A 13661-nucleotide genomic window follows, 5' to 3' on the forward strand; every position below is an offset into this window, starting at 1 on the left:
AAAATACTCAGGTAATGCTCGAGTTACGATAATTCACCTTACAATAATTCGATTATGCAATGGGCGCAGGCAGCAGCGTAATCAGGCAGTGAGAGAGAGCAAATTACAATAGACAACTTTTCCTCCATCTCTTTATCCCATCTTCTGGTTAAAAAAATAAAAGAGAGTGATAAAAGTATTGTTAGTAAAGTTATACTCTTGCGTAAATGCGTACAGCCATAAACAACTAACCAAGAAACTGTTGTTTTGCTTATAACCGAATCGGATAACAACAGCCGTTTACCTGGTATTTCAACCATTGTACGGTAATAAACAATTACCTTAGGTTATGGCATAAATGACGCTAAGCAGAATAGGACATATATTTTTACATTATACCCTTATTTAGTATGGATAAAATATCGTCAAGGAAATATACTGCTAAATTTAAGCTGCAAGCTGTAGCTGAAGCTGAGAAAACAAAGTTCAAGTTGCTAATGACTATACTGTAAATTATCGTGCATCGGCAACATGGATGAAACTCGATTGTAGTTAAAATGGGAGAGAAAGTATTTTAATCAAAACACATTACTGCTATTTTTATGCCGATCAACAATAAATACGTAAAGCTCATATTATGATGAAATTAAGTGAAAATAGCAAACGGAATCTTGAATTCTTTTTTGCACAAAACATACGCCCCCAAATGGCCATCGTCATTCTACTAACAAAATTAATAGATAAATTAATTTCACAACGAGACGTATTTTAGTTATATTTCGACTTAAAAACACTTTGTATAAAGAAAAATAACCTTGCCCCTTATAAATAAAGTATCTAGACTCTAGAGATCCATTTATGCTAACTAGAAGCAAGAAAAGCGCTCAGAACTGAGTTAAATGCGGCAAAATAAACACCGCATAAACATTTTCAAACCAAAACATTGATCGCTATGATCGCAGTTTAAAATACAAAAGCAATATAAGAATATATACAATATTATTGGATACAGTGAATTAAGGCATAACATTTTAAAAGATCCATGGAAAAGATGCATATTTGTTATGTTGGCGTTTGTATAATATGATATGTGAATATAGAGTAGCGTATAATGTAGGCTACGGTACTGTGTATGTATACAGTATACCATAGTGTAGGCTATGCTAATTCTCGTTTGTTATTGAATTTCTCTTTGTATTGAATTATCATAAGTCACTTTGCATGAACCTCCAGAATTATTTGATATTAATAATTACTATACCATGTATGTAAAGAGTATATTTTATAGTGTAGGCTAGGTTACCATATATGTATACATGGTACTGAATACCCTAGTGTAGGCTAGGCTGTGTTCGGGATAGGTTTTGGTATTTCTTACATTTTTTTCCAACAAACAATGGTTTGTTTTTTTAACCTAACCCATCGTAAGTAGGATAATACCTGTATAAGCATTTTTAGTTTGTTTTGTGCGTGTTTGAACTATCAAAATAGGCAGTTCTAAGTGTTTTTAGAAGGGTTCTAAGTATTCGCTGGTTTTAGCTATTCGTGAGGGGGTGTGGTACGCATCCCCACGAATACGGGGATGTTTACTGTATATGCTGTATCGTATAAATATCAGTATTGTAATGTATCTTGAGTGAGCCCTGCGAGCAAACACATGAAAATTTAAATTAAATGCTTATTAGATTTTTAATGTGGATATATCAGAATGCAGTACAAACTGTAGCTATTTGCTCAATGTAAAATCAGCAGACAGGCATACGCACACTCACATGTAGTGCTTACACTGCTTATAGCAAAATGAATAAGAAGACAGTAAAACTGTTGACCTATCAACAGCTTATTGTATTAGCAACCTTAATGAGGGTTGCTTATAGAGATTTAGGGTGTCTAGGTTGTTTTTGAAGGGTTTATTTGATTTGAATTGTTTGTCTATTTAATTTGTGTCCTGGAATGTATTAGTGATGTAAGGTGATGTATTACTGTACTAAACCTGAACCTCACAAATCAGGTTTGTTTATAGGTTCTGTCTAAATATGCTTTTGTTTTTTGGTCATTTTTCCCTTATTATCTGATGGTGGTTCTGTGATTGATACCCCTGCATGGTATTGATTGCAGTTTTGATCTCTCTTGAGGGTGATGCCGGATAGCTTTTTATGCCTTCTTGCCCACAGAATTTAAGTTGCTGATATGTCAAAGCAGTGTAGAGGTCTGATATTAAACTTGACCTTTAGTGTTTGACCTGATATTCGTGCACTGACCACCCTCAGACTTCAGTGGTCAAGTGTAATTTTAGGTAGAACTTGTAGGCCAACTAGTCATGGAAAAATAGCAATATAATATTGTTTTTCCTGTGGGGGATGGTAATCCCTCCTGAATGACTAGTAACTTATTGTGCTTAAGAAGTAAAATTAGGACAGGGAACAGCAGAGATCATGGATGTGAATACCTCTCCCCAAAAAACAAGAAAGTCTAGTAAAGTTGCTTTTGCATCTTATGAGTTTGTCAGCAGAGAAGGGAATAGAAGAGGTTTCAGAGCTAACCCAGCACTTATCCCTTTTAATGTATTTGGAACTGATAACTGTTCATGATTTTTTGTAGACATGGAAAAATCACTTCCTCAGTAATAGGAAACCATCTATAAAGTTGATATTTAACTTGAGAAATGAGGTCAAAAGAGAACAAATAATTAGTGAAGTGACCACTAAAACCTAATGTATTGTTTCCCAAAAATCTTAAGAATTCCATGGATAAAAGTGACAGGTTACTGCTAAAGGTCATTGTGTACACTAACCACATCAAAGGAATAGTAATTCTGCTCTATATCAGAGGGAGGAGTTACCATAATCTTCTAATATTTTACTTAAATGATTGAGGGTAAGATTGGACTACATCCGTGACCTTGTTATATACATAGCCCCAGAAAAAAATTATCATAAATCAGTAATCAGAATTGCAAATCAAATTCACCAGACAAATTCTTTACAAGAACGTAGAAAGTTATGCTCCAAATCTAAGCATACATTGCTAAAATGCTACAATAAGTAGTATTTGCAATTATTGGGCTTGAAGATCTTTCCACTTGTCTTGCACCCTCTGTAAATCTACTGACTGAATTTTTACATCATGCTTGTCCTGAAAATGTTTTTATTACATATACACTACAAAATTAAAGTTGCTGATGGCTGAAACAGGAAAGCTGTAATAAAGGCTAAATTTTAATTGAAAGTTAGAGGAGTACATGATCTAGGAGAAAATACCTCCTTCAAAACAGTCGTAAAAAACAAGTATTCTTAAATCTCCATTGTTAATTGTATCATAGAAATATACAATACAACTACTTCTAGAAAGAACAAGTATCATTATAAACCTAATTCCTTATGTTGCCCTGTGAAGTACAGAAGAATGAAAAGAAGATAGCCAAAACATCACAGGATTAAGGTGCAACTGGGATTATTTGTACAATGAATAAGGCCTCTTATAATTAATAATGGGGTGTAATAAACAATCATATTTTTATAGAACTTTGCAGCAAAGTTAAAGTATATAATAAACTTTTTACACCTGATTTTTCCTGTATGGTGTTAAATGTGAAAGGAGTTCTCTACACTGATATCTATATTATGTACTTTTCTCCAAAACTCCTATCTGGTCTAGTCATCTGTGCCCTATTTATATGATTCCTGGCATTCCTACAGGTCTTTGTCATGCTGTGTCCTTATCTGCTGCTTTCGTGACTTTTATCATTACATGTTCCAGCCATCTCAGCTGATTTTCCAGCTACTGAATACCTTCTCTCCCTTCATCTTAATTGTGTTACTGGATATGGCAGTAGATACTTTAGACTTTTGTTTTTTCAGACTAAGTGAAACCAACAAGGAATCTTTAGTAAAGGAAGTGCAAGACCTAAAAAGTCAACTGGAAAAATTGAGCTTAGTATCTTTTGCCAAGCCAACGCCTTCTAAGTCTCCTAGGAAAAAGGTAAGGAGGTTTGTGCTTTGTCTCGGAAACCTTGCACTTAATTTTCCTTTGTGAAACTTGAATAACTACAACAATGAAAGTACCATTTATTTAAGTCTTTTCCTACTGAAATGAAAACTGTGATCTTATAATTCTGCGGGGTAATAAAGTGTAAGGTTATGACTTTTCACAGAACACTGTGATGTCTATAATTTTGTGGGGTAATAACGTGTAAGGTTATGACTTTTCACAGAACACTGTCATGTCTGGTCAAACTAGTAATGGTTACCAACTTTATTGTTAAATCTCAAACTTTTTCTCACCTGGTCAGAGCAGTTGTGTGATTACTGAGCTCTCTACAGAAAACTATTCCTTGCCGTTTATTTGTTACCTCTCTCTCTCTCTCTCTCTCTCTCTCTCTCTCTCTCTCTCTCTCTCTCTCTCTCTCTCTCTCTCTCTCTCTCTCTCTCTCTCTCTCTCTCACGAGAGAGAGAGAGAGAAAGAAAGCACTCAGTTTATGATCTGAGTGACCAGGTTAAAAGAATGAAAATATTGTAATACCTAAAGTTAATGGTAGGGAAAAATATACCCACCACTTTCGAAGAATGCTTCCATATTTAATTTCTCTCTCTCTCTCTCTCTCTCTCTCTCTCTCTCTCTCTCTCTCTCTCTCTCTCTCTCTCTCTCTCATTGTGGCACAGTGATAAAGCACATAGCCTACAGTATTAGGGACTAGTGTTCTGTTTTCAAACCAGACAAAGGGAAACAATATGGCCACATTCCCTAAAATTCAGTTTGTCCCTCTTGACCTAATCAGTTATTAATTGACTTGTGTGTTGCTTCTGGGATGGTTAGAAGAAAGAAGAAAACAAAAACAGATTTGCTCTCTCTCTCTCTCTCTCTCTCTCTCTCTCTCTCTCTCTCTCTCTCTCTCTCTCTCTCTCTCTCTGTTTAACAGAATTAAGTCAGTATTCTTGAAATAATATCACAGTATATAATATTTTTACATTTTGAATTTTTATAGATTGCTCATTCAGATCTTGAAGAGTCTTCAGAACTGGACAAGGCCATCATTGCACCCACTCCTAAGAGCAGGAGCACTCGGAAAACACGTACACCAATGGTAAGACTTTTTATTGTAATTTTTCATGCTTATACTTTTTCTTAGTATAAGAAACTAAACAACTATACTTTGTCATAACTATCTAGAAATATGTTGTGTGTATGGTTGTGATATGTTGAAAATTTTTCTTTTAATGTGTAGGCTCTGCGCTCAGATCAGGAGGATACTACTACCAATTTCGAGAGTGTTAATGTTGCTGCACCCTCACCTAGAAGCAGGAGTGCACGTAAACCTCGCATGACTGTGGTAAGTTTCATGTCATTTGCATATATTCTGTTATTATTAATAGACATTCTTCTTCCTTGAAGGTTTCCCCCTTCACCACGTATTCCTCCTCATTCATCTGTTGAATGTTAATTAGACATTTGTGGTATAAAAAATCCCTGACCCCTTTTAACTATGTAATTATGAACATCTCTTATGATAACCTGTCTTAACAGGTTACTTTCAGTACATAGTACAGTTTTCCTTCCATATTCACAGATGTTAGCAATGCCAGCTTTACAGAGATTAGAATCATTTTCGTTCCCAAAGAGTTGGTTATTCAACAAGCCTAGGCCAGGTTAGGCTAGGGCTGTTAGCTACTAGTGGGTTTATTGTTACAGTGCCAGCAGACTCGTTCTTTAATGACTCCTTAATCTTTGTTTCTGATCTTTACACCAACTTCAAAAATCCTTCTTGTTCTGTTTTTTTATTGTTTATAGTGCTGTAGATAGATGTGTAAAATAAAATACTGATATTGTTATTAAACCAGTGAGATTCAGTTAATTACAGAGGTGCAAAATCAGACTTGAGCACTAAATTGGAGAAAGAAAATTCTGTACTGTGCAAACACAAATGCTTCACAGAAGTAAATTTGTGTAAAATCATGTAGCCTATGATGTACAGTATTTTGGACTGTGTAGTCAAAGTCTCTAGAACTGGAATGTTATGAGTACAGTAAGTGTGAATGAGAGAGTGAGTGATAATTGGCTTGTTTATAGGCAGAAAAACATCATCATAATTGTTACCTCAGCTTTTCTCTTTATGGGGTTAGATTTGAAATGAGTTCTCTTTCTCTCTTCTGTTCTGTACTCTTTCTTCCGGAGATCCTATCAGGCCAGGGTCTGCATGTCACCTTTTTCCATGATTTCATTTTTACAGGTCATCATGTTACTTTCATATCTAATGCTTTCCAGACAAATTATTCCTGTCCAAACCATCTCGCGGCCTTTGCTAGTTTACTCTTTTCTTGGTTATCCAGCTTGTTTCTCAACTTTGTACAGTTTATTCAAAATTTAAGACTGGTAATTGTCCAGCTTGTTTTTTCCTAACTTAGAAAAGTTCTTTTACCACTGAAGACTGAATTCTTCCTTCAGTCCATCCGTATGAGTTTAGAAATTACACTGTTTTAGTTAAAGTGTGTTGTGATGATACCACTGTGCAGGTTTATGTGAAGTCTTCAGTCTTACATAACTGTTTCCAATAATGTTTCTTGATGACAACTTAGTTGGTAAGGCTGTTATCAGTTATGGTATTTTATTCATTTTTTCACCATTTTATGTGTACTGGCTAATTTTTTAGTGTTCTCAACCCAGTGTGTACTAATTTTAAGTTTTTTCTTGATCAAGAGGTATGTGATTTAACTAATATGTACTTATTTCAGGTGACCCCTATAGAGTTAGATACTACTGCTGAAGACTTTGTTACTGATATAAAGACAACTGTCAATTCCAAAAGCAAGAATTCTTCCCGCCCTCAACGATCTTCACGCCGTCAGCCCAAGATGTTACAAGGTTGTGATGTAAGTGCATGTAGATTTCTAGTAAAAAGAATTATCTCTGTGCCATTTTATTCTTTTATGTTTTGATTGTCCAGGGCAGGGCTACACCATGGATTTCTAGGTCCTTATCATGGGTGTGGGGCTGGAGAGAACGACTGCCTTGATGTGACTGTCATAATTCATTTGGCCATATGTACAGTATTTGCTCTAAATTACAATAGCAAGGCCTTCTAACATACTCCTATCCTGTTTTCTTGTCCTTATTCTGTTACAGTTAACCTTTTATTCCTAAGGCCACCATGACCAAAGTATACCATAGTTTAACCAGACCTTTGAACTGATTAACAGCTCTCTTAGGGCTGGCCCGAAGGATTAGACTTATTTTACGTGGCTAAGAACCAGTTGGTTACCTAGCAACAGGACCTACAGCTTATTGTGGAATCCGAACCACATTATACGGAGAAATGAATTTCTATCACTAGAAATAAATTTCTCTAGTTCATCATTGGCCGGCTGGAGACTCGAACTTGGGCCGAGCAGAGTGCTAGCTGAGAACTCTACCAACTTGTCCAACGAGGAACTGCCACCATGACCAGGAACATGTATTTGACTGCTATATAAGTGTTATAGAAACTCTTCAAAATTATATTCCTAAAAATTCTTTAGTACAGTACAGGTAGTTAATTTTGTCATCCACAAATTATGCAAAGCAAGTGTTTGTAATGTGTTTGATCCCACCCATGTGGACATAAAGTCAAATGAGGATGTCAGTAAAATAGCCAAAGCAGCAGCTAGTATGTCCTGATCATAAGTAGCAAACGGAAGTCATTTTGTCTTACATTCATATTGGTCACACTTGTTTAACCCATATATGCATTATGAATAACCCACACAACCAAATCTAAGTATGCATGGAATGCAGGATGAAACAGACAGTTAAACATATCCTATGTGATTGTCCATGCTTCAGCCAGGAGCAATTGTCAAGGTTTGGCAACAGTTCAGGTAAGTTTATCTAATTAGAATTTTAAAAGAGTACAAATTGTTGGATAAAATCTAAAGTTTATATTAAAGACACCCTTTTAGCCAAAGTCGGTGGTTTGGTGACACTACATTCTAATAATAATTAGTAATAGAACTGCTTAAAATCTGGTAAATGCTTTAGTTTACAGGGTTAAACCCATTTATAATGCTTACCTTGAACTTTTTTTTATGAATCCTGTAAGCAACCCAGCATGAACCATTTTATTATATTTAGATAGTTCCATTATTATTGATGATAAATAGTTTAAATGGTAATAGGAGCATTGCAACATTTTGAGGCCAAAAATTTTACGGTGTATCCTGCCATCTTGGGTCAGAAGTTGTTCATTTGGTGATATATGGTCAGTGATAAGCACAATACAGACATTTTTTACACTGATTTTTAAGTGATTTGATCTGGTACTCTGTTACTGTTGGCACACAGCATCTATGAACTGCTCTCTAAAAATAAAGTAAGTCAACCAAGTTTTTTGTTACACTAGTAATTTGTAGGAAGACACATTATTGTGATGCAAAGCAGCCAAGGAACCTTAAGTGTGCTGGCAACACATGGATTCAGTCCATGAAAGTCATCAGCAATAGCACATATTTGTGCAGAATTTTGATAAGAACTTTGTAAATCTCACGACCAACTGTTCTTCCTCATTTGTAACCTTTTTTGAAAAGTTGCATAATCCAGACTTTCCCCCAACAACTTCACAGTTTACAATACCATGCCATACCTGGGAAGGCCACAGCTAGCCCTCACATGCACCAAAATTTTGTACCCAGAGGTCCCAATATGGTGTGCAAATTTGTCTTCAGTCATCTTTAGTGTGGCACCATGTATAGGGGTACCTACAGCCTTATAATGAATAAATCTATAGTGCCTTTTGAACAACCCCTTCCCTAGCCACTTTACTATGCTTTCTGCCACAAAAAGTATTGAATGCAAGATCAAAATTGTATTTATATGCAAACCAGCAGGTTATATCCTTAGCTCTCTTGATGTCACACACACATTGGTTGCTAATACCAGAAAGTTGTGTTGTGAGTTTCAAAGACCTTTGTTATCAAGGCATTCTAATACTTTTAAGTCATCTTTTATTTTCAAGTTCACTTGCTTATGCTTTGGTGAAGCTATATTTAATAAAAACATCAATTGCAAGAACACCAATTAAGACCATGGAAGAGATAACTTGCCCAGACCACTGCATTACACTAAAGAACATAGTTATTACTGTCTTGTCTATGGAGTTTCAAAATTGCTGCTTCTTGCTCCAAATGAAAAACTTAATAAAAATTTTTACATATTGCAGACATTGTATGTAACTTCTGAAAACCATCATTACCTCGGTGCGATAACCACCGACGTACATGAAAGGATTCACATTATGAAATAAATTGATAATGAAGGTAATAAAACCATTTTTACCTATTATATTATTGGCATATCTTCATAATAAATAGTCTATTCAAGGAATAATTCCATATCAATGAAATCAACTTTTATCTGTGTGAGACCAGCCAGCTGACAAAATGTAAATATCGAGCTATGGTTGCTCTCACAGCAACCTTTATCTTTTGGTAACGTAGTGTAATTACGGTAGTAATAACATTTAGGATAGCATAATATTAATTTTTCATTGAAAATTCAAGCTGTTTGTAACTGTTAAGAACAATTCAGTCATACGAACGATAATTATGTATGGTAATTATCATACCTTATCATATTGTTGTCAGAGGTTGCTTATGATTGGCGATGAAACATAAACAGAACAGTGGTTTCCCTTTTAGGCGACGTGTGTAGGAAAAACATGATATAGAATCAGCTTCGTCATTTCGTTTACCGTATATACTCGTTAATGTGCAATCTCGCACATCGTGCGACCCGCAAATTTTCACCCATAAAAAATTATTTTATCATGTATCTCATGTACCATGCGAGTTTTTTTTTGAGAGACCAGATTACTATGGACTAATATCTTTTATTCCATCTATTTATCCCATCATCTAGTTAAATAAGTTAAAAAAGTAAAAGCAAATGATAAAGTATTGTTAGTTATGTTATACTCGTTGAGTAAATGAGTACAGCCATAAACAACCGAACAACAAAACAACTGTTTTGCTGTGAACATGGTCTAGGCCGTGGTTATGAACAACCGAATCGGATAACAACAGCTGTTTTGCTTGCATTTCAACTGTCATACGATAGTAAACAATTACTGTACAGTAATGTTACAAATGACGTTAAGTAGAATAGGACTGATATATATTTTACATTATACCCTTATTTGCTATGGAGAAAAGATTGCAAGGAAATACACTGCTAAATTTAAGCTGCAAGTTGTAGCTGAAGCTTAGAAAACAATGTTCAGGCGCTAATGATTGTAAATTATCGTGCATCAGCAACATGGATGAAACTCCTAAAGTTCGATATGCCATCAAACTTGACTGGAGAGAAAAGTATTTTAATCAAAACTACTGTGCATGAAAGAGCACATTTTACTGTTGTTTTAACGTGTATGGCAAATGGGACGAAGCCTTCCCATGGTTATCTTTAAACGGAAATTGAATTTATACCGAAACAAAAATTCCCAAAAGGCATCGTTGTCCACGTTCATGAAAACCTAAATAGTGCAGATGGCGCATGATCTCTATGTTTGTATTTTATAATACAATTAGTAATATGTGAATACATACAATATCACTGGACACAGTGAAGTAAAGCATAACTTGTTAAAAGATCCATGGAAAAGATATATACTGTATTCATTATGTTTGTATTTTATAATGATACTAATATGTGAATATTACGTATGCTAATTTTGTATTTTATTTATGATGCTACCCCTTAAAATTAGCTTCGAAATTAGATCTTCAAAGGTCACATGATACATGAGTATATACGGTATTTTGAATTTCTAAGGATACAGTAAGTAAAACAGCATTTGTAATAACATCATCTTTACATAACCAATATTTCATAAGATATGTGTTGTTACAAATGCTGGCCTATACACAGACAGTTTTGTAATTTAGCAGTAGTCTTATACCACAGATATGAGATAAATTCATGTAAATTTGTCATCATTTTTTACCTCGTCTTATCTAAAGGTTGTCTTATACACGAAAATATACGGTAATTTCTTTCATAATATAAATGGTAGTATATGTATCACCCAAGAATAGTAGTATTTATATTTAAAGTCTCAATAAATCATTTTGCTAAAATGTTAAATGGTGGTGAAAGATTATCTATGAAAGTGTCCCACTGATTAAATAGTTTTTTTATATAGATTTCCACATGCTTGCATCTTCATAGCACTCCAGATAGTTATGAAGTCAATCTGTAAGGTTAAAAGTGGCTTACAACCTTGTCTGTGTTTATTTGTTGGAGAAGACTGAAAGTTACGGTGCATATTGTAAGTTCACTGTGAATGAAGTACATAGTAAAGCCAACTTCGTAGCAGGTCCATATATGTCAATTCCCTAACCTATCATTTGTAGAACCATTGCCTTGCAAATGATTGTCATAATTTATCTGTTGCTTCCTGCCTCATGGTTTCTTATCGTTTCGTGGTTCCCTGCTTTCTGCAGCACTTGGTGGTTGAATGTCCTGGTCCTTGTGACTTGAAAATGTGATTTTTCTGTTAGTTTTGGATAAGGAGTTGTTTTAGCAAAAGCTGTTGTAAAAGTCAAGTAACATTTTCTTTTGCTGTGGAAGCTGGTCTTCATGAGTATTTACAATTTTAAGGATTTAAGTCATGGAAGTGTTTATATGTCAGCTGAATGAATAATGGAAACTTTTTTGTAGTAGAAGAAATTTATAGCTAATGACATATCTGTAGTGTTGATGTCCATAGTTGCTGTGATGCCATTTTGCAGATTAGTTGGGCAGTGTGTTTAACCAGGCTTGATAGTGTACTATAAACAGCCAGTCTTGCTAGGATAGTGATGATAAAACCAACCTTGTCATATCAAGCCTGATAGTATCAGTGAAGCAAATTTCAGAAATAGAAGAATTCATATTCCATTGCAATTTTTCAAGGTATTTGAGATTGAGGATGACGACAACGATACAGAGGACTCACCTTGGGAGCCTTCTGTGTGCAGTGATAGGAAAAATACGAAGGTAACAGGAAGGAGAGGAAGAGGAAGAAAAACTAAAACTTCAGAAGTGTTTAATCCACACTTGAATAACCAAGAAAATAAAAGCATGTAAGTAATTCCTATCTATTCATGTAATAATCTTATTTGTAAATTGCTTACTGTAAACATACCTTTTAAGCTCAGTATTATTGTTTTATGTGTGAATTAGATGAGGTACAAGATGAAGGTTGTCTCCTTTATCATTGTAACTAGGAGAGGATGCAACATCCTGAGAACTAGTACATTGGCACTTCTATTTATTAGATTTTGTTACTTTTTGGGCATGTCAGAGTCAAGAAAAGAAATTTCCTGACACAAGTTTTATGCTCGTTTATATGAAGCTTTACTTTTTCACAGATCTTGTAAATGGAGTTAGTTGTTAAAGGTGTTTAAAAAAATTTTGTTGACTACCTGTCCATACAAACATTTCATTTCTTTTATTTTAAGAATGAATTTTCATCTTATGGTACTGTAGTTCTTAATCAATAATGAGTATCACATGCATACATATGCTATAAAGTATAATTCTTATTATGCTACTATATATATAAAAAATCAATATACTCATAAATAAAAACAATGCATCTACAAAACAAATGCAAAAGTGATGATGTAAAACTAGTTGACACCCCTACAATCATACGATTCATAACTGACTCCTACTTAACCCTAATATTGTTCATTTCAACATTATATGGAAAATTTAGGTATTATAGAATTGTATATGAAATATTTGAATATGAAGTGCTACAATAATACAAGACAACCAAATGAGATATAAAATTTTCGAGTGATGTCTTATCGACATTGTCAAACATTTTTCTGCCTATCACCTACATGTTTGCTGTTGCCAGATATACGTTTTGTATTTGTACATTATTTTTATTGTAGATTTTCTTAGCAGTTTTCCTAAATAAGGAATATTGTGAAAAGAAATTCTGTAAAGTATCTGTTACATTAGGAGTGTATGGAATACAAAATATGTACAGTTTCGTATGAAAGTTCTGAATTTGTAGATGTTGCCACATTTTAAAAAATAATTTCTTCAATAACATTAAGATTGTAATAATTCCTGTTTAAGTAACTTTATACCAATAATGATAATTTTTGTGGGGAGAAGTCTTGCAAGCTGTAATGAATTCAGCAATAGATGCAAGCATAATGATGATAAAGACAACCTTACATACACTGTGTGTGAGCTTATATGTTCCGTCTGTTGGTTTTATATAGAATAGCTACTGTGTTGTCCTTGCATTCTGGTATTCAATTAAAAAAGCTATTAATCATTTTATCTAAATCTTAGTGATGTCTGTTTGTGTGCAGGGCATATTCAAGTTTTGTTATTTATTTGGTATAGTATATGAAAATTACAGAATTCTTACATTGTCCAAAACCTGTCGAAAGCTACTTGAGCGTAAGCTGTAGTGTATCAAGTGATTGAATAATAAGGGGTATTAACTTTATCAAAGCTTGGAGTAAAATAATTATGCACAATGCAAAAGAGAGGGAGGGGGGCGGGTGGGCAGACTGACAATCATATGATTTCTTATGGTGGGCAGACTGACAATCATGTGATTTCTCATGGAAGTGCAATTCACATGTAATGCTAGGGGAAGAGAGAGAGAAATTTGAGCAAATGCACGGTAAGTTTGTAGTTTATTT

General features: G+C 34.4%; 1 protein-coding gene across 4 annotated transcripts in view; it reads left to right on the top strand.

Moving 5' to 3' along the window:
- Nucleotides 1–13661, top strand: part of LOC136838781 (kinesin-like protein KIF20B) — a 113904-nt gene that overhangs the window by 75563 nt on the left and 24680 nt on the right. For all 4 annotated transcript variants that reach the window (XM_067104307.1, XM_067104306.1, XM_067104309.1 and 1 more), the window contains 5 exons: nt 3840–3960; nt 4964–5062; nt 5204–5308; nt 6708–6845; nt 11899–12068. In XM_067104307.1, coding sequence (XP_066960408.1) covers nt 3840–3960; nt 4964–5062; nt 5204–5308; nt 6708–6845; nt 11899–12068 — 633 coding nt within the window. The remainder of the gene's footprint in view (nt 1–3839; nt 3961–4963; nt 5063–5203; nt 5309–6707; nt 6846–11898; nt 12069–13661) is intronic.

The sequence above is a fragment of the Macrobrachium rosenbergii genome, chromosome 5, assembly GCF_040412425.1.
Source record: "Macrobrachium rosenbergii isolate ZJJX-2024 chromosome 5, ASM4041242v1, whole genome shotgun sequence".
Taxonomy (NCBI): domain Eukaryota; kingdom Metazoa; phylum Arthropoda; class Malacostraca; order Decapoda; family Palaemonidae; genus Macrobrachium; species Macrobrachium rosenbergii.